Source organism: Gorilla gorilla, chromosome 9 (genome assembly GCF_029281585.2).
Source record: "Gorilla gorilla gorilla isolate KB3781 chromosome 9, NHGRI_mGorGor1-v2.1_pri, whole genome shotgun sequence".
NCBI classification, from domain to species: domain Eukaryota; kingdom Metazoa; phylum Chordata; class Mammalia; order Primates; family Hominidae; genus Gorilla; species Gorilla gorilla.
The window spans coordinates 62,672,732-62,695,837 of record NC_073233.2 but is presented as its reverse complement, the minus strand read 5'-3'; the positions used below and the strand labels follow the sequence as shown (position 1 = coordinate 62,695,837).

Genomic DNA, 23,106 nt, shown 5'->3' with positions numbered 1-23,106 from the left:
AGGTGAACAATGAGAATACATGGACACAGGGAGGGAAACATCACAGACTGAGGACTGTTGGGGTTGGGGGCAAGGGGTGAAAGAGCTTTAGGACAAATACCTAATGCATGCGGGGCTTAAAACCCAGATGACAGGTTGATGGGTGCAGCAAACCATTATGACACATGTATATCTATGAAACAAGCATGCATGTTCCACACATGTATCCCAGAACATAAAGTATAATAGATAAAAATAAAAATAAAAACTTCTTCATGAAGTCCTATGTCCAGAAAATTTTTCTTAAGTTACCTTTCAGGGTTTTACAGTTTTAAGTTTCACATTTAAACACTGATCATCTTGAGTTGATTTTTGTATATGATGTAAGGTAGGGGTCCAGTTTCAATCTTCTACATATGACTAGCAAGTAATCCAAGTAAGATATATTGAATGGGGAGTCCGTTCCGTATTGCTTGTTTTTGTTTACTTTGTCAAAGATCAGTTGGTTATAGGTGGGCAGGATTATTTTTGGGTTCTATATTCTGTTCCATCGGTCTATGTGTCTGTTTTTGTACCAGTATCATGTTCTTTTGTTTGCTGTATCTCTGTAGCATAGTAGTATAGTCGAAGTCAGGTAATGTGATGCCTCCAGCTTTGTTCTTTTTACTTAGGATTACCTTGGCCATTCGAGCTCTTTTTTGGTTCCCTGTGAATTTTAAAATAGTTGTTTTCTAATTCCGTGAAAATGTTATTGATAGTTTGATAGAAATAAGATTGAATCTGTAAATTTCTTTGGGAAGTAAGGGCATTTTAACAATATTGCTTCTCACTATTGGTTCTCTTTGTAGAGATCTTTCATATCCCTACTTAGCTCTTTCTAGATAATTTATCCCTTGACAATTGCGAATGGGATTACTTTCCCCATTTGGCTCTTGGCTTGGATACTATTGGTGTATAGTAATGGTACCAATAATCTCTGTACGTTGATTTTGTATACTGAAATTTTGCTGAAGTTGTTTAACAGAGTGAGAAGCCTTTTGGCAGAGACTATGGGTTTTTCCAGATATAGAATCGTGCTGTCTGCAAAATCTGATATTTTGACTTCTGCTCTTCTTACTTTTCTGCATTTTATTTGTTTCTATTGTTTGATTGCACTAACCAGAACTTCTCAAACTGCGTTAAATAGAACCAGTAAGAGAGGGCATTCTTAGCTTGTGCCAATTTTCAAAGAGAATGCTTCCAGCTTTTGCCCATCCTATAAAATGTTGGCTATAGATCTGCCCTAGATGGCTCCTGTTATTTGGAATTATATTCTTTCATTGCCGAATTTATTGAGGGTTTTTAACCCGAAGAGATATTGTATTTTATCATAAGTGTTTTCTGCATCTAATGAGATAACCATGTGGTTTTTGTCTTTAGTTATGTTTCTCTGATGAATCACATTTTTTGATTTGCATATGTAAAACCAACCTTGCATCCCAGAGATAAGGCCTATTTGATCATGGTGGATTAGATTTTTGAGGTGCTACTGGATTTGATTTGCTAGTATTTTGTTGAGAATTTTTGCCTCTATGTTTATCAAGGATATTGGCGAGAAGTGTTATTTTATTGTTGAGTCTCTGCCAAGTTTTGGTATCAGGATGATGCCAGCCTCACAGAATTAAATAAGGAAGAATCTTTCCTCCTCGATTTTTTGGAATATTTTCCCTTGTAATGGCACCAGCTCTTATTTTATGTCTGGTAGGATTTAGCTGTGAATCTATCTGGTCCTGGGCTTTTTCTAGTTGTTAGGCTTTTTCTTAGTGATTCAGTTTTGGAACTCATTATTGATCTCTTTGGGGATTTCATTTCTTCCTGTGACAGCTTACTTCATTGCAAATCTCAATGTGGTGGAGACAGTATCTGGTCATTACAATATATATTCTGGTTATATGATTGTCCCTGTGCTTTAGTCTTATTTATTATTCATGGGGAAGGATCCATTGCCTTGGTATCACAATCACTGTCATTTCTACCTTGGGGACATCTTTTCTAATAAATAAAGTAAAACAAATTACTCACCACCATAGAATTCAGCTCTATGACTACATTTCCCATCACCTAGAAGCTATTGTCTAGATAGAACATTGGAATGGCCTCCTAAAGGTTGAGTCATGGTGCCACCCTGAACATTCCACCCCAAAAACCTGGAATGCTTTCTTCCATATGTTTGACACGCAGTATGTACTCAATAATTTTAGTGAACATAAACCTTGTGCTACATATATCTATCGGAGGTTATCTTCGTATGATAAACATTCCCCCATACAGCCTAATCACTGTCCTTCTCCATTTCAATATCTGCAAGATCCAATTCCACATGTTCCTATGATTACTGTCATTTAAATTATATAGAATTGTATTTTTAACAAAATAAATTATTTTCTTCTAGAAAAGAACCATATTTCCTGCTTGCACTATAATGTTACCTGAACCTAAATATTAACCCTGATGCAAAGAGGGACTGCTCTGGGAAAGGGCATGAGACCTTTATTGAGGTGGCTTTCTGCAACTTCTAAACATACTGAAGGTGCTATCATCTGAATGCTGTCTACTTGCAGCACACCAAACAGCTGGAAAAATAAATTCTTCTTTCCTAAATGAAGGAAAGGGCATGGTCTCCTCATATACACCATAATATATCCCTTATGCCACTTTAATTTATGTATTCTTATACATTATCAGAACAGCTCTTTTAGGATTATCTTACTTGAGGGGTACTAGGAGAGAAAGCTTCAAGGACAAACTATGTCTCTTGACACTGCAACTGATCTGAGTTGCAACTACTATCTACCATCTTCTTCCTTATCAATTTTTTCCACTTCACTTTCTGCTAGCATCTCTATAGTTCTCATAACTTATTTAATGGAATAGTCCAGACTTTAATCCTCAAAATGCCTCATTCATGTTCATTATACCCATTCAGGAAAGGACTGCTGCACTTTCTGATTTATTATCTCTATTTGAAAAGGAAATGGCAAGACATACTTAAGTAACTCACCTGGAAGATAAAAGTATTATTTCTTGCAACCATTGTGTTATAACACCTCCATTCCACATCACAATCAGGTCAATTACCTCTGCCACAGTTGTGGGAAGAGCCCTCTGTAAATCACTACAGATAGCACCCCTTTGCATGATAGGAGATCTGGATTTAATCCAATATTGTGACTCTTGGGACAAAATAAAGAAAAGGGCTCTTTAAAAACATAATTGATACATTTTATCACCTACCTTAAATATTTTCATAACATTGAAAACTGCCATTATGCTAGCCAATCAATAAATATTCTTACATTTCAAAAAATTTGATAATTCACTGGTAGGAAAACTGCAGAATTTCTACACCTCAAATGTAGACAAGATGATTCCATTTACGCAGATCTGGCAGTGGAGGAGGATGTGTGCAGAGGGAGTTTGAACTTCTTCTGAACACTAACTGTGCTGAACATTCCACATGTCTCCTTCACATTACCACTTCCGGCTGATTCCAGAGTTATGCCATTGTTGAAGCCATAGACTGATAGAGACACATCTGTTAAAGAATACAAGGGAATAATGTAGTCTATAGCCAATTCTATTATTTGTTCACGCCTTGCTTGCTGCAAGGCTTAGTGCCTTTTTCCCGTTTCATTGTCAAAACTAGATTTCAAAAAGATAATTCTACTTAGCAATTTAAATGCTTACTTGTAAAAAAAAATTGGGTCCATTAACTATGCTTTATAGTTTAAATAATTTAAGCTATAATACTTTAAACGCTGAAACATAGCATTACTAGGCTTTCAATGTAAACTTCTAAGTTAACATTTTTCTAGATAAAAATGATTTAATATACTTTCCAGAGAACATGCCATTTTCAAAAGATAAATTTCCGTAATAACAAAAAAACTCTGTAACATTATATTTCATAGTCACAGTTTTATAAATCTATTTAAATGACAGTAGACTAGGTACCTTCCTGAGCATATACACCTATGAGTATGTTTGCTCGGATAGTTTTTAGATTCATAAGTAAAATCCCGTATTTTGTTTCTAAAACATTACAGGCATTTGTTCCTTTGCACTCTAACACATGTGACATGATCTGGAATTTTAAATTATCTAATCAAATATGTCTAAAAGTAATTGTACACCTTTATTAATATAACATGTAAAATATAATATCTCATAAACTAAGGTTATACAACTATTGGTTTATTTATTATACATGTAATATGTAACATGTTTCTCTTATTTGGCAAATGGAAAAATACAACCAATTAGGCTGTATATTAAAACCAAATATACATTGTATATTCTGATAAATTTTCATGTTGCTAGCTTAATTTTCCCAATTATATTTTTTTCAATAAAACCATTGGTTTTTAAAGCATTAGCTATATTTCAACATATCACAGGGATTTTCAATGAATATATCTGTCAATGGTTTCAAATACTCACCTCTTGGTCCAGAAAAGCAATGTTTCTTTCACTGAGGATTGCCGTAGATACTTCATGCTCTATGTGTGATCATCAAACACAGGAATATACATGGCTGATCCATGGGCATAGAATTAGGTCCTAGTGGCTACTGTTTCCATAGTTCCACATAGGCTTCTCATTATCTCAGTCTTTAGAGAAGCATATGATTCTTTTTAGAGAAGTATAGTACCAAAGCAGATGACCAAAATATAAAGATGCTTTAACATGATGTCAATATTTACTGTAAAATGGTAATCAAATATTCTCACATGCTGGAAAATTTCTTCATAGAAAAACAAAGAGACTATTTCTGTGTGACCGTGTAAAAGTTGACTTAATCAGTGGAAATTAACCTGGACAAGACTTTTATTATGTGACAAAGTATCAACAATAAAATTTATTACTTATAAGTTTTCTCAATTATTGTGAAGCAACCAGAATTACTTTACTATGATTCAGGATTTATGACAATATTCATGTGCCCAGCTATCAAGCTTTGGCAGAAGCCAAATTATTCAGTCTTTCATTCATTCAACTAGCATATCCTTAAGACCACTTATTTTCTAAGTAAAAGCATGTTTTTATATCTCCCCAATCTCATTCCAGGAAATTGAATACTTTCACACATTTTTACAAGCAATGGTAGATATGAGAAGAAAACATTACACCTAGAGGACTAGATACCAACTGAAGACATACTCTAACTTGAACAGAAATTTAACTTTTTTGATATATCCTGGTTTGTTCTATCATGAAAATAATTATTCATTTATGACTGTAGACACAGTCTATGACTTTTACATCCACAGTTTTTAGAAAGAGACAGTAAGATCATTATAGGTTAGTTAACTAGAATATTTGGAACAAATTTAAATGAGTAACTTCTTTGTAAACTTTTTTCTTAGAAAATCCCTAGAGAAAAAGACTTGGCTCTTGCTAAGGAAAAGTAGCTAAATGACAAATAATGTGAAAAGCCTGTAATATGAAAAGAAAAATTGTAAAGTCAATTGAATAATAACTTATGAGTTTCATGTCATGAAATGTTTAGGTAAGGCAAGTAATATTTTAGCCAGAATGAAAGGAGAACCAGCCCCGATTCTCTTCTCTAAAAATATTCCCAGTAAAGAGGGCTTTACTCTTTCTGTTAGAAAGTCTGTGCCCAAGAAGCCCTGAGGCTCAGAGACAGAGAGCCTAAGAATGGAAGTTGGCATTCTGATTCTTGGAAAAATAGGTAATCACAGTGCTGCAGTTTTAGGTTAGAGTACAGATTCTTCATCAAGACCTGTACCTATGTCAGAGGTAACCACAATGATCTGTAGTCCATTGATATGGTTTGGCTGTGTCCCCACCCAAATTTCAACTTGAATTGTATCTTTCTTATTTTTCTCTTGCCACTGCCATGTAAGAAATGCCTTTCTCCTCCCACCATTATTCTGAGGCCTCCCCAGCCATGTGGAGCTGCAAGTCCAATTAAACCTCTTTTTCTAGCAACTCTTGGGTATGTCTTCATCAGCAGCATGAAAACAGACAAATACATCCATTAATTCAATTTTTAAATTTTATTCCAATATCAATTCAATAACTGTTTCTACAATAAAGAAATTTTGATTTTACCAACAAAGCAGCTGTGCTTATGGGTTTCCATTGTTATTTCTGTAACTTGGTTCACCATTGGCTCCATTGAACCCCTTTATCTCATCATACGTTTAGTTAAATATTGGATCTTTGTGTCATATGAGTCTTAGATAAAGAGTCCCGTAAATACCTAACTGAATGAGCTACGGTCTTTATCATGTAATGGGCTCCACTGAAAGTTGGTCATTTTCAACCTAATAAATATCTAATAAATGGGATAAATTCATCCACGCTAAATGTAATATGTATTACTGCTACACTTTGAAGAGCATGTCTATAAGCACTGTGCTGTCTTACTGGTAAGTGTTAAAAGATGCACAAACATATCTTTAATTCTTATTATCAGATATGATCAAAGGTACTGTGGTTTAAATTATGACTACAAGATGAAGAACTAATATAAAAATAGGACCTGATTCTCTAAGTCCCTTCCAGCTGAATTCAAATAACTACTAATACCAACACCCAGTGTGGAAACGGATCCTTCCTCAGCCAAGCCTTCACATGAGATGGTAACCCCAAAAGCACCTTGATTACAGTTTTGTGAGAGACTATGAAGCATCGGAATCTGCTAAACCATCCTTAGTTTCCTGACCTGCAGAAATTGAGAATGAGTGTTGTTTGAATCGATGTTCTGAAATAATTTGCTATGAATAAATAAATATTGGGGGAACCCGCCCCTGATAATTCAACGTTATTTCATGTAGGTTCTTTTCTATTTCCCTAAGTAGGTTGGCTGGTCTGAGAAATAAAGGACAAGACTACAAAAGAGAGAAATTTTAAAGCTGGGTAACCAGGGGAGACATCACATGTCGGCAGGTTCCATCATGCCCCTTGAGCCATAAAACCAGCAAGTTTTTATTAGCAATTTTCAAAGGGGAGGGAGTGTATGAATAGGGTGTGGGTCACAGAGATCACATGTTTCAAGGGCGACAAAATATCACAAGGCTGAAGGACAGGGCAAAACTAGAATCACTAATGAACTTCCATGTCCCGCTGTGCATGCATTGTCAGGGTTCAAGAGCAGAGAGCTGGTCTGACTAGAATTTGCCAGGCTGGAATTTCTTAATCCTAGCAAGCCTGTTGGTGCTGCAGGAGACTAGGGCATGTTTCATCCCTATCTACATCTGCATAAGGCAGATATTCCCAGGATGGCCATTTTAGAGGCCCCCCTGGGAATGCATTCTTTTCCTAGGGCTGTTAATTATTAATATTCCTTACTGGGGAAAGAATTCAGCAATATTTCTCTTACCCATTTTCAGTAATAAGAGAAATATGCCTCTGTCCTGCCCAGCCTACAGGCAGCCAGACCTAAGGGTTATCTCCCTTGTTCCCTGAACATCACTGTTATCCTGTTCTTTTTTCAAAGTGTCCAGATTTCATATTGTTTAAACAATTTGTGCAGTTAATGCAATCATCACAGGGTCCTGAGGTGACATACATCGTCAGTTTATGAAGATGATGGGATTGACAGATTAAAGACAGGCATAGGAAATCACAAGAGTATTGATTGGGGAATGATAAATGTCCATGAAATCTTCACAAGTTATGATCAGAGATTGCAGTAAAGACAGGCATAAGAAATTATAAAAGTATTAATTTGGGGAACTAATAAATGTCCACGAAATCTTCACAATTTATGTTCTTCTGCCATAGCATCAGCCAGTCCCTCCATTCCGGGTCCCTGACTTCCCACAACAAATAAATAACCCATAAATATATCTAGGACATGCTTCAAATATTGCAAAACATGCCAACAAATATTTAGTCAACTTATGAATCCAGGAAAAAGGCATGAGGCAAATAAGCAAATATTTAGAACTCAGCAAAAACAAAAACGTATCAAAATGTGTGAGGTGTGATCAAAACAGTACTAAAAGAAACACGTATAGCTATAAATGCTTACATTTAAAATAAATGTTTAAAACCAGTCGTCTGAGCTTTCACCTTAAGAAGCTAGAATAACAGGAGTAAACAAAAGCGAAGGTAAGTAAATAAAAGGACATAAGATCAAAAACTAAATAAATGAGAGACGTAAAATAGAGAAAATAAAAATAGCCCCAAATTGGTAGTTTTATAATGAAATTGATAAACTGTTAGCAAGAGTGATCAAGAGAAAACAAAGAGAAATTCAAATTATCAATATCAGAAATAATAAAACAAATAATCATCCCGCAGATCCATTGGGCATTAAAAGGTTAGAAAAGTATCATTATAAAATACATTATTTTAATTAATTTGACAGCTTAGATGAATTAGGCAAAATGTAGGGAAAGGACAACCTTCCTAAAATGATACAAAGAAAAACTGAAAGACTCCTATATCTTTCGAAGTAATGAGCTAAACTTACTTGTACATGATAGTGTTTCAGAAACCCCTAAAGAATCTACAGACATAATTATGCAGGAATAAGAATTAAATTTAACAAGTTTACAGGACTCAACTCTCAAACAAAAAGTTCAATTTTCTATATATGTACTAGGAACAATGATAAGTGGAATTTGTTAACAATTAAAAACCTTTGATGAAATCTGAAAACATAAATACTTAGGAATAGAGGAGGAAGCTCCCTATACTAATGAAAACTGCAAAACTCTTCAAAAATAAACATTTAAAATACCTAACAGATACACTGTATTCAAGAATTAGAAAACCCAATATTGCTAAGAGGTTGTTAGTACAACATGACTTACGGATCCAACTTAAAATGAGAAAAACTCCAATATGCTCTTTTTGAGATGTGGACAATTGTTCTGAATGCTGCTTGGCAAAGTGGCTTTGCCACTTTTCCATCAAGGGTTATCTTCTATTTCTGTAAAACCTCAAATCTGGGGTGCCATGTGACCACTATTGCTGACTAGAATATGATGCAAGTTATATTGTGTCAGTTCTGGACACAGCCCTTCCCTGGCCAGACCCATTTACTTTCTACCACTGGGATCTCTAAGCACCATGTAAAAAGCTTGACTATTCTCTGAAGTGATGTTGTGGTCCTTCATCTAAAGGGATAGGAAGAGGGACACAGTGGGTCAGTTACTGTCATCCATTCCACTATATTATAAATATGAATTAAATCATCCTGCATCTTATATAAAACTCAGTTATCAGCTGAATAAGACAGTGGCTTCAGTCCTTGCCACACAAAACAGAAGAAATACCCAGCCAACAACTGCCAGAATTCCAGACTCACAAAATTTTGAGATAAAATAAAATGATGATTGTTTGAAATCACAAAAACTGTGGAGTCCTGCACCATACATGAAGACAGGATGAGAATAAAAAGTGTCACCTCAAGGTGTGGTGCTCCCATAACAACAATTTAAAGTGTATGGCGTTGGCTTTAGTACTCAAAAATTGGGGGCCTCCAGGATATTGTAAGTAAAGCCTGAAAAGACAGAAGTCACTGTTAAGGAAGCTCTGAAAAAAGTGAGTCATTATCTACTGCTACAAAATTTAGTAATTCTGTCACCTATAGTAAGGTAGAAAATAAAAAATGTACTTAATGCATAGGTGGATTTGGCTAAAATTTACAAATAGAATATTGAAAGTTACAGCTGTTTCTTACAGCACTGTATCTTGTAATAAGTCATAGATTTTTTTAAAAAATTACTTAAAGCAATTTGGGAGTCCAAGGTGGGCGGATCACGAGGTCAGGAGATGGAGACCATCCTGGCTAACACAGTGAAACCCTGTCTGTACTAAAAATACAAAAAGGTAGCCAGGCACAGTGGCGGGAGCCTGTAGTCCCAGCTATTCAGGAGGCTGAGGCAGGAGAATGGCGTGAACCCGGGAGGCGGAGCTTGCAGTGAGCTGAGATCCGGCCACTGCACTCCAGCCTGGGTGACAGAGCGAGACTCCTCAGAAAAAAAAAAAAAAAAAAAAAATTACTTAAAAGATTAACTGTTACATTTGCAAACAGAATTTATAAGAAACATAAAAGAGCCAGAAGTTGTTGGTTTCAAAAATAAAAACGGTTTCCCTTTCCAGTCTCTGCAAAGAGCTAAGTATTCTAAAACTAAGAAAGGTCATCAAAATAAAAGTCATTTCAAAGCTGTGGATGTTAAGACACTATGAAAAGACTTCAGAAAAATTTAATGGACTGTATCATAAGTATTTTAAACTAGACAAACATAATTCTAAGATTTCTAAGAGTATTATCTGACTGAACGTAGTTTCAGCTAAAGTCTGAGAAGGGCCAGTTTCAAAGACATTTGTGAATATGGTGATTGTATATTCCATCAAGTCTTTAAATAAATTACACTGAAGGAAGCACCGTAGCCTTCCCTTTTGAACAGGAGCATCTATTTTAATTCCCCTTTCCTCCCTTTCTCCATTCTGTGCTGGGCATATGGGAGAAATACCCTGACTCAATAGATATGTAATATAGAAAAAGTATAATTTAAAAAGTACAAAATAGGACCTGAACCCAAGCAGCCCCATCCACTCTCAGTCTGGATACAGAGGTTGAGATCTTGAACTTCAAACAGATGCCATGATGGGATGACTTCTTAATTGAGCTGGGAGCATCAACTCCACTTCAAGATCCTTGAATTACCCTTAGAAGTCTGAAAATTTCACTGGAAAGACCTTGTCTACGTCCTCCTTATCTACATGAGAAGGAACCCTCTTATTCTAGCTATAGCTAACTTTTACAAAAGAGTTTTTCTATAGCACTTTTCATCTCTGAATTTCTCAATGTGTATATAAAAGTGTTCAACATGGGTGTGATAACTGTATAAAACACAGTAATGAATTTATCAATAAGGAAGTTTGAGACAGGTCTAGCACACATGAAAATACAGGGAACAAAAAACAGGACAAGCATGGTAATGTGCGAGCTGCAGGTAGACAGGGCTTTTCGCCTCCCTTCCTGACTGTAAGCTTTAAGGGAGTTTAGGATGACTCCAAAGGAAATTAATAGAAGGGTGAAGAATACCATACAGATTGCTCCACCACTGAAAACCACAGTGAGGACTATAAAGTAGGTGTCAGTGCATGCCAGTTCCAATAATGGGTACATGTCACAGAAAAAGTGGTCAATGACATTGGGGCCACAGAAAGGGAGACTGTACACAACAATAATTTGAAACACAGAATGCACAAAACCTCCAGTCATGGCCACCAGCAACAGAAGGACACACACCCGTCAATTTATGATGGTCAAATAGTGCAGTGGCTTATGAATGGCAACATAGCGATCACAGGCCATCCCAACCAGAAGGAAGATCTCTGTACCACCAAACAAGTGATCTATAAATAGCTGGCCCATGCAAGCTGGGAAGGAAATAGACTTTTTATCACAGAGTAAGTCTACAATCAATACGGGAGAAATGGTAGTGGAATACACAGCATCTATAAATGACAGGCAGGCAAGGAAGAAATACATTGGGGAGCCCAAGGAATGACTGGCAATAATAGTCACCACAATAAGTAGGTTCCCCACCATGGTCACAATATATGTGAGTAAAAACATGACACACAATGCTTTTTGCACACTAGGATCCTGAGAAAAGCCTAAGAGGACAAATTCTGTAATATTGTTATTGTTTCTCATTTACTCTTCTTTCAGGCTTGTATCAGAGGTTAGAGCTCAGGAGAACAGGACCTGTAATGAAAAAGTGAAGAGGAATATGATTACATCCATTGTGTCACAGAGCATGTCTTCATTGTTGTATCCTGAATAGTGATTCACACACAATAAACATTTAGTGAGTCTCTATTGAGTTTCTCATCCAAAGAGCCTAACTTCCCTTGACGATTCTATTTCTCCTCAAAGATTTTAGTTTCAGCCACAAGTAAAGGCTTCTACCTCTAAGTTTAGTGAATATTCTATACAGAAGTGTTAAAGTCCCAACAGCCATTCATACATTTTATAACTTCTTATTAAAAACATTTTTCTTGCAACTGAAGTCAGCTATAATGAATAGGCAACAAAATCTTTGTCTCAAGAAACTTACTTTCTGCTGGTGGTAACAAACTCTAAATAAATAAATTAAAATAGATTTAATCCTTTGTGTTTGTATGTGTGGTATCTTTATAATATGATCTGTGTAGCACCAAGATTAACACCTTCTGAAGTACCTCACTCAGTACTCTGGCCTTCTACTGTTAACCTTCATTCCTTCATGCCTCAAAGTATGTTCAGTCTTCGTTAGTCTTTCATTAAATGCCAAAAGACAGGACTCTGAACTGTATAAATAGCGATGATATTACTTATTACATTATTCCCTGTAGCAACTAGTTGTTCTGACTTTCTGTCCACCATATAAGGAGCTGTGATTCTCTCCATTTTATCCTTGCATATATTCCAATTTTTACAACACTTACATACAGTATTCTAATTTTCAGCAGTTAATTTGAACTCAAGTGAACTAACTCATGACTATCACCAATTACCAAATATGCCATGATAATTTTTTTCTGAATTCTTGGGATGAGCTATGAAGTGATAGAGGAGAAAATGGACACTGTAGAAAGAGGTACAGAACAGTGGTACATGGTTCTATTCATAACACTATTTAGATACCAAGAGCACTCAAAAAGAAGCATACTCTAGGAGAAATAAGTTCAGTGTAAGGAGGAGTGGATTTGAGTCATTTTCTGAATGCATTTACAAGTCTTTCTAAGTTTGCTGTCTGGAAAACACTGGAAATAAATTTGAGAAATTCAGAATCCTTTCTAGTCAACTACCTACAGAACTATTAGTGCAGCTCTCCTTTATGGTATTCTGCTGACAATGTTTTCATTTCTATGAATTTATAATTAAATAAAAATGTCCAAGCTCATGATTCTTACCTGAAAAATGGTAATCAGTGGGACATGGAGTTTCATGATTACAGTGAGTAAATAATGACTAGAAGTTTCTCACCCAGTGTGTACCTACTTAAGTAAGATCCAGGACATCCTTAGAGAGAAAGTGTAGCATGTGGTGAATAATGTGGACACTGGAGCCACACTGCTTCAGCTACAACTTCAGCTACAACTTCAGCTTCACTATTTTTTGTGAGATTGTAGGCCATTTACTAAGGCTCTCTGTCTCTTACTTTCATCATTTTTTAGAATGGGGATTCCAATAGATCTTACCTCTTAGAGTTGTTGTTTTATTAAAACAAATAAAGTGCTTAGAATACTGGCTGGCACCTGGTAAGGGCTCAATAAATGATAGCTGTTATTAGTGTTCTTGAATGCTTCACTGTGAGCATAGAATCAAAACAAATCATGCAGATCTTTGTCAACTTGAAAAGATTTATAGACATAGTACAGTAAAAATAAAGTGATAAGATATGTATAATTCAGGAAAGCCTTTTGGGGGCACACAATAAAATTATATGCCCTAGAAAATAATAATTTAATTATATGAGTAATAATTTTACCTATGATGGAATGTATGTTGATGAGAAGCAAGCAGAATTGCAGTGAAAAAGTTGGACCCACCATTGAGGAGAGCTCAGGAAATGAAAAGAAGGCTAAAATCAGAAAACAGAGAAATTGTAGTTAATAAATGAGTATTCACAAACTATAAGAAGATTAATGAGATAATTCAGTGAGGCTAGGATTCTTTTAAAATCTTCTTCAGAAAGATTCCTTTTAGTGAGGGTATACTGGAAATGCAACCACCTGTGAGTTCTTGGGGTGACTCAGGAGGCTTTTTGGGGTAGCCATAACAAACACAGACAGGATCCTAGTTGAAAAAGGAAACAAAATTCAAAAGAAAAAACACATTGTTGCTCAAATTCTCTAGATCTGACAGTTAAGGAAAAACTTAACTTACAGAGAAGAATGGAACAAGTAGATATACAAACCCAAGCTTTCTGATTATTCATTGCTGAGGAAAACAGCATAATTACTAAACCTCAAATGTAGACAGGTTGATTCCATTTACATAAATCTGGCAGTGGCAGAGGACATGTGCAGAGAGAGTTTGAGCTGTCTCTAGAAGCCAGCTGTGATGAACATTCCATATGTCTCCTTCACATTACCACTTCCAGCTGATTCCAGAGTTCTGGTATTGTTGAAGTTGTAGAGTGATAGAGATGCACCTGCTGAAGAACACAAGGGAATAATGTAGTCTATAGACAATTCAGTTATTTTTTCACACCTTTCTTGCACTAAACTGCAAGGTTTAGTGCCATTTCACTCTTGCATCATCAGAACTAGATTTCAGCAGAATAATTCTTTTGGCAATTTAAATGTTTACTAGTAAAAAATAGGTCATGTAAACTATACTGTATGATTTAAGTAATGAACAATTAAAAATAAAATGCTTTAGAAACTAAAAGATAGGCTTACTAGGCTTTCAATGTAAACTGCTAAATTAACAGTTTTCTAGAAAAAAATGATTTAACATAGTTTCCTAAGAATATGACATTTTCAAACAAAATAATGCCATAAAAACAAAAAACCTCAAAATATTATATTTCACGGTCACAGTTTTATAAATCAATTTAAATGACAGTAGACTAGGTACTTTCCTGAGCATATTTATTTACTAGTATGTTTGCTGGGATTATTTTTAGTTTCATAAGTAAAAACAAATATTATGCTTCCAGAACATAACAGGTATTGGTTCCTTCACATTCTAACACATTTGACATGATCTGCAATTTTAAGCTCTCTAATAAAACATATCTGAAAGGGATTGCACACCTTTATTAATAAAATTATAAAATAAAACATCCCATAAACAAATATTATGATTTAAAATAAATTGGTTTATTATACATGTCATATGGAACATGCTTTTATTCTTATTTGGCAAATAGAAAAGGAAAACAAGTTAAGCTATATATTGAAACTAAATATACATTGCCTATTATGAAAAATTTTCATGTTTGCTAGCTTAACTTTCCCAATTAGAATTCCTTCAACAAAATCATATGGTATTTAAGACATTAGTTACATTTCAACATATCACACAAATTTTCAATGAACATCTCTTGTCAGTTGTTTCAAATACTCACATCATAGTCCAGAAAAGCAATGCTGCTATCACTAAACTTTAACGTGGATACCTTGGCCGTATGTGTTTGATCATAAAACACATGGGTGCGGATGGCTGATCCATGATTATAAAAATACAGTCTACAGTTTCCACAGTCCCACACAGGTTTCTCATTATCTCAGTTGTTAGAGAAGTATGGCACTATCCAAAGCAGATGACCAAAATATAAAAAAGCTTAAACATAATGTAGAATGATAGTTACATATTCTTACCTGCTGGAAAATGTCTTCATAGAAAAACAAAGACACTATCTTTGCATGACTCTGTACAAATAGATCTAATTAGTAGAAAGTACCCTAAACAAGCCCCTTATTTGTGACAAAAGTAAACAAAAATGTACCAACACTATTCATGTCCTTTGCCCACTTTTTGATGGGGTTGTTTTTTTCTTGTAAATTTGTTGGAGTTCATTGTAGATTCTGGATATTAGCCCTTTGTCAGATGAGTAGGTTGCAAAAATTTTCTCCCATTCTGTAGGTTGCCTTTTCACTCTGATGGTGGTTTCTTTTGCTGGGCAGAAGCTCTTTAGTTTAATTAGATCCCATTTGTCAATTTTGGCTTTTGTTGCCATTGCTTTTGGTGTTTTAGACATGAAGTCCTTGCCCATGCCTATGTCCTGAATGGTAATGCCTAGGTTTTCTTCTAGGGTTTTTATGGTATTAGGTCTAACGTTTAAGTCTTTAATCCATCTTGAATTAATTTTTTGTAAGGTGTAAGGAAGGGATCCAATTTCAGCTTTCTCCATATGGCTAGCCAGTTTTCCAAGCACCATTTATTAAATAGGGCATCCTTTCCCCATTGCTTGTTTTTGTCAGGTTTGTCAAAGATCAGATAGTTGTAGATATGTGGCATTATTTCTGAGGGCTCTGTTCTGTTCCATTGATCTATATCTCTGTTTTGGTACCAGTACCATGCTGTTTTGGTTACTGTAGCCTTGTAGTACAGTTTGAAGTCAGGTAGCATGATGCTTCCAGCTTTGTTCTTTTGGCTTAGGATTGACTTGGCAATGCAGGCTCTTTTTTGGTTCCATATGAACTTTAAAGTAGTTTTCTTCCAATTCTGTGAAGAAAGTCATTGTTAGCTTGATGGGGATGGCATTGAATCTATAAATTACCTTGAGCAGTATGGCCATTTATGCAGCCAAAAAACACATGCTCTCCATCACTGGCCATCAGAGAAATGCAAATCAAAACCACAATGAGATACCATCTCACACCAGTTAGAATGGCAATCATTAAAAAGTCAGGAAACAACAGGTGCTGGAGAGGATGTGGATAAATAGGAACACTTTTACACTGTTGGTGGGACTGTAAACTAGTTCAACCATTGTGGAAGTCAGTGTGGTGATTCCTCAGGGATCTAGAACTAGAAATACCATTTGACCCAGCCATCCCATTAATGGGTATATACTCAAAGGAGTATAAATCATGCTGCTATAAAGACACATGCACACGTATGTTTATTGTGGCACTAATCACAATAGCAAAGACTTGGAAGCAACTCAAATGTCCAACAATGATAGACTGGATTAAGCAAATGTGGCACATATACACCATGGAATACTATGCAGCCATAAAAAATGATGAGTTCATGTCCTTTGTAGGGACATGGATGAAATTGGAAATCATCATTCTCAGTAAACTATCGCAAGAACAAAAAACTGAACACTGCATGTTCTCACTCATAGGTGGGAATTGAACAATGAGAACACATGGACACAGGAAGGGGAACATCACACTCTGAGACTGTTGTGGGGTGGGGGGAGTGGGGAGGGATAGCATCAGGAGATATACCTAATGCTAAATGACGAGTTAACGGGTGCAGCACACCAGCATAGCACATGTATACATAGGTAACTAACCTGCACATTGTGCACATGCACCCTAAAACTTAAAGTATAATAATAATGAAATAAAATAAAAAATGTACCAACACTAAAATTTGTTACGTGAAAGTTTCCTCAATTATGGTAAAGCAAATATTGGTACTTTACTGCGATTGAAAATTTATGATAACATTCATGTACCCAGCTATTAGCTTTGTACATAACAAGGACAAAACTGAAATTGAACTTTAAGGGAAAAAACGACAGAGCTTTCTCACAGGCAGAAACCAAACTCTTCAGTGTTTCAGTCATTCAAATATCATTCAAATAGCATACCCCTAAGTCCACTTATTTCCTAATTAAAAACATGTCTGTAACCCATAATTCCACTTCTTTCCTAACTAAAAACATGTCCTTCTATCTTCCCCACTTCATCCCCGTAAATTGTGAACTTTCACAAATTTTTATAAGAAATGGAGGATATGACATAAAATATCACACCTAGAAGACTCGATATCAACTGGAGACATACTCAACTTTGGGCAGAAATTTAACTCTTCAGATATCTCTTGGGTTATTCTGTCAGGAACGTAATTATCTCATTTATATGTAGACACAATCTATGAGTTTTACATCATCACTGTTTTAAATAAAAGAGACAATACGGTCGTTATACATTAGTTAATTTGAATATTTGGAATGAATTCAAATGAAGTAATCTCTCTGAACACTTTTTTTCCCCCTTAGAAAATACCTAGAGAAAAAAGACTTGGGTCTCACTAAGGAAGACTAGCTAAATGCCAAGTAATGTGAAAAGCCTATATCGTGAAAAGAAAAATTCTTAGTTAGAAAATCGCCAGTTAGAAAATTGCCATTCTAACTGGCATGAGATGGTATTTCATTGTGGTTTTGATTTCCATTTCTCTAATGAAATGTGAAAATTCTAAAGTAAATTGAACAATAAATTATGGTTTTCACTTCATGAAATACTGAGGTAAGGCAAGTAATATTTCAGCCAGAATGAAGGGGAAACCAGCCCCAAGGTTTCTTCCCTAAGCATATTCCCAGCAAGGAGGGATTTACACTTCCTGTTAGAAAGTCCAAACCAAGAAGCTCTGAGGCTCAGAGGAATGGAGACTAAGAACAGAATTGACATTCTGATGCTTGAAAAGATAGGTAATCATAGTTCTGCAGTTTTACATTAGAATACAGGCTTTTGATCAAGGCCTCAATCTGTTACATATAACCATAATGATCTGTAGTCCATCAATTCAATCATTTAATTTTATTCCAATATAAATTCAGTAACTATTTTAACAATTTTTTTTTTACCAACAAGGGAGCAATGCTTAAGAGTTTCCATTGTTATTTTCATTGATTAGCTTACCACTGGCTCCATTGAACACCTTCATCTCAGCATATGTTTAATTAAATATTAGGTCTCTGTCTCATAAGAGCCTTGGATAAAGAGTCCAATAAATACTTATCTGAACCAGCTAAGGTCTTTCTTTTAATTTTTATTCAGTTTTTATTATTACTCTTTAAGTTCTGGGGTACATGTGCCCAACGTGCAGATTTCTTACTTAGGTATACACGTGCTATGGTGGTTTGCTGCACCCATCAATCCGTCATCCACATTAGGTATTTCTCCTAATGCTATCCCTCCCCTAGCCTCCTGCCCCCCGACAAACCCCATGTGTGATATTCCCCTCCCTGCCTCCATGCGTTCTCATTGTTCATCTCCCACTTATGGGTGAGAATATACAGTGTTTGGATTTCTGTTCTTGCCTTAGTTAGCTGAGAAAGATGGTTTCCAGCTTCATCCATGTCCCTGCAAAGGACACGAACTCATTTATTTTTTTGGCTGCATAGTATTCTGTGGTGTATATGTGCCACATTTTCTTTATCCAGTCTGTTATTGATAGGCATTTGAATTGGTTCCAAGTCTTTGCTATTGTGAACAGTGCCACAATAAACATATATGTGCATGTGTCTTTATAGTAGAATGATTTATAATGCTTTGGGTATATAACCAGTAATGGGATGGCTGGGTCCAATGGTATTTCTAGTTCTGGATACTTGAGAAGTCACCACACTGTTGCCCCCAATGGTTGAACTAATTTACACTCCCATTAAGAGTGTAAAAGAGTTCTATTTATCCACAACTTCTTCAGCATCTGTTGTTTCCTGACTTTTTAATGATCACCATTCTAACTGTCATGAGATGGTATCTCATTGTGGTTTTGATTTCCATTTCTCTAATGACCAGTGAAGAAGAGCTGTTTTTCATATTTTTTTGGCTGCATAAATGTCTTCTTTTGAGAAGTGTCTGTTCATATCCTTTGCCCACTTTTTGAGGGGTTGTTTGTTTGTTTCTCATAAATTTGTTTAAGTTCTTTCTAGATTCTGGATATTAGCCATTTGTCAGGTGGACAGAATGCAAAAACATTCTGTAGGCTGCCTTTTCACTCTGATGATAGTTTCTTTTGCTGTGCAGTAGCTGTTTAGTTTACTTAGATACCATTTATCAATTTTGGCTTTTGTTGCCATTGCTTTTGGTGTGTTAGTCATGAAGTCTTTGCCCATGCGTATGTCCTGAATGGTATTGCCTAGGTTTTCTGCTAGGGTTTTTATGCTGTTAGGTCTTATGTTTAAGTCTTTAATTGATTTTGAGTTAATCTTTGCATAAGGTGTAAGGAAGGGGTCCAGTTTCAGTTTTCTGCATATGGCTAGCCAGTTTTCCTATCACCATTTATTAAATAGTGAATCCTTTCTCCGTTGCTTGTTTTTTTTTCAGGTTTGTCAAAGATCAGATGGTTGTAGAGGTGTGCTGTTATTTCTGAGGCCTCTGTTCTGTTCCATTGTTCTACATATCTGTCTTGGTACCATTGCCATAATGTTTTAGTTAGTGTAGCCTTGTAGCATAGTTTGAAGTCAGGTAACATGATGCATGCAGCTTTGTTCTTTTTGCTTAGGATTGTCTTGGCTATACGGGCTCTTTTTTGGTTTCATATGAAATTTAAAATAGATTTTTCCAATTCTGTGAAGAAAGTCAATGTCGGCTTGATGGGGATAGCACTGAATCTATAAATTACTTTGGGCAGTATGGCCATTTTCACAATATTGATTCTTCCTATCCATGAGCATGGAATGTTTTTCCATTTATATATGTCCTTTCTTATTTCCTTGAGCAGTGGTTTGTAGTTCTCCTTGAAGAGGTCCTTCACAACACTTGCAAGTTTTGTTCTTAGGTATTTTACTCTTTTTGTAGCAATTGTAAATGGGAGTTCACTCATGATTTGGCTCTCTGTCTGTTATTGGTGTAAAGGAATGCTTGTGACATTTGCACTTTGATTTTCTATCCTGAGACTTTGCTGAAGTTGCTAATCAGATTAGGGAGATTTTGGGCTGAGACAATGGGGTTCTTTAAATATACAATTACATCATCTGCAAAAAGAGACAAGTTGACTTCCTCTTTTGCTATTTGAATACGCTTTATTTCTTTCTCTTGCCTGATCACTGTGGCCAGAACTTCCAATACTATCTTGAATAGGAGTGGTGAGAGAGCGCATCCTTGTCTTGTGCCAGTTTTCAAAGGGAATGCTTCCAGGTTTGTCCATTCAGTATGATATTGGCTGTGGGCTTGTCACAAATAGCTCTTATTTTGAGATACATTTCTTCAATACCTAGTTTATTGAGAGTTTTTAGCATGAAGGGGTGTTGAATACTGTCAAAGGTCTTTTCTGCATCTATTGAGATAATCACTTGGCTTTTGTCATTGGTTCTGTTTATGTGATGGATTATGCTTATTGATTTGCATATGTTGAATCAGCCTTGCATTCCAGGTAATCCCAGCTACTTGGGAGGCTGACACATGAGAATTGTTTGAACCTGGGAGGCGGAAGTTGCTGTGAGCTGAGATGGCAACACTGCATTCCAGCCTGGGTGACAGAGTGAATCCCTGTCTCAAAAAAAAAAAAAGAAAAAAGAAAATAATATGACTGACTATATAACAAAATAATAAGATAAATAATAAGATAAAATAAAATAATAAGACTATTTCTTAAAAGAAGCAGTGAAAACAGAAGACAAAGGAAATACATCTTCACAGTGATATACAACTATTAATGTCAACATAGAATCCATTCAAAATCTCACAGAAGTGAATGTAAAATGTAGAGTTTTCTGACTAATTAAAAAAAAAAAATTAGAGATTCCAGTACCAGCCACAAACTGTAGAATAGGAGCTCTAAAAATAATCTCTAGCAAGAAGGAGAAGCTCTGAAATGGAAAAAAGGAAATGCAGGAAAGAAGGAAGACTAATTGAATGAAGAAAAATAGGAATAAGTAAAATGAATATTAATTAAATGTAACATTAATAAATACAAAACCAAAAGAAAAGTGGTGGATTTAAATCCAATATAGAATTGATTTTTTTAATGAGCAGATTTCTCCTATTTAAGAAATAGAACACAATGTTAAGAGTTTTATAAGAGAAACATCTTAAATAACAGGATAAAAAGGTGAAGATTTAAACGCTTACCAAAAGAACACTGTTTCTATGCTAATATCTGACAAAACTAGACTTCAAGGCAAGAAATATTGCCAGAAATAAATTTTTGTAATGGCAAAAGATTATTGACTTTAGGATAAAATTATAAATATGTATTTACCTGAAATCACAACTTTATAATATATTTTTTAATAATAGACTGAATTCTCCTAAAAGGAGAAATACGCAAATCAGCAATAATGCTGGAAGATTATAGCACAATTCTCTGTAAGTGCAAGAACATACAAACACAAACATTTATAAAGATATTTGAGATCTCAATAAAACTATTAACAAAAGAGCCCACCATATCCAATAGCTGTAAAATACATGTTCTTTTCAAGTGCATGAGATATTTTCCAAAAATCAATTATATGCTGGTTCATAGAGTGATTTTTAATGAATTTCAAATGGTTATAATAATAAAATACATCACTGAACATCAAGAAAAAAATCAGCTACAAAATAAAAAACTAAAATTAGGCAGAAACTTTCTGTATTGTCAAAATTTTAAAAACCACTTCTAAATAATCCATTAGTAAGAATAAATCACAGGACATAGAAAATATTTTGAGCCTAATAATAACAAAAACACAACATATCAAACCTTGTAAGACTTATCTAAAATATTCTTGCATTTTCTAGAAAATAATAAAGACTGATATCAGTGCACTAAATATCTGTTCAAGAAATCATTTCACTTATCGTAATGTCCTCTAGATACATCTGTGTTGTTACATATGATGTAAAAACATCACAGTGTACCCTGCAAATACATACAATTACTGTTGGTCAATTAAAAACAAAATAAAACAAAGAGCTTATTCTGTCCTCCAGGTTTATTCATGTGACAACCCTGTGACAGCTTACTTCGTTGCAAATCCTCAATCTGGAGAAGACAGCATTTTTTCATCATATATTCTGGTTATATGTTTGTCCTAGAACTTGCCTTATTTATTATTCTTGGAGTAGAATCAATTATCCATTCCCATGGTGTCTTATTCATTCTCTATCCAGAAGAAACATTTCTAGTAAATAAAGCAAAACATATCACTCACGACAATAGAATTTATTGGTATAATCATATTTCTCATCACCTAGAAGCTGAGCAAATAGGACATTGGAATGGCCTTCTAAAGGGTGAGTCATGCTGCCACCTGGAAAATCCAAACCTGAGAACTTGAAATGCTCTCTTCCATATATTTTACACAGTGCGTGTTCAGTAAGTTTTAGTCATCATATACCCATGCCACATATATTCTGGAATATTATCCCCATGCTAATTAACATTCCCTCAGGCCAAGAAAAGCTCAGTCGTGGAGACTCTAACCCAGTGGCGCTAGAGGAATTAAAGACACACACACAGAAATATAGAGCATGGGGTGGGAAATCAGGGGTCTCACAGCCTTCAGAGCTGAGAGCCCTGAACGGATATTTACTCACATATTCATTGACAGCAAGCCAGTGATAAACATTGCTTCTGTAGATTATAGATTTACTAAAAGTATTCCTTACCAGAAATAAAGGAATGGGCCAAAATAAACGGATGACTCTGGTTAGTTATCTGGAGGAGGAATATGTCCTTAAGGCAGAGATCGCTGATGCTGTTGCTTG

At 35.4% G+C, this 23,106-nt stretch overlaps 1 protein-coding gene across 1 annotated transcript; it reads right to left on the bottom strand.

Annotated features, from left to right (window-relative positions):
- Positions 1 to 10,756: 10,756 nt before the first annotated feature.
- Positions 10,757 to 11,668, bottom strand: LOC109027626 (olfactory receptor 4A8-like). The gene is given in 1 exon segment (XM_063710792.1): positions 10,757 to 11,668. A coding segment is annotated over 1 exon segment (912 nt).
- Between the last annotated feature and the right edge of the window lie 11,438 nt (positions 11,669 to 23,106).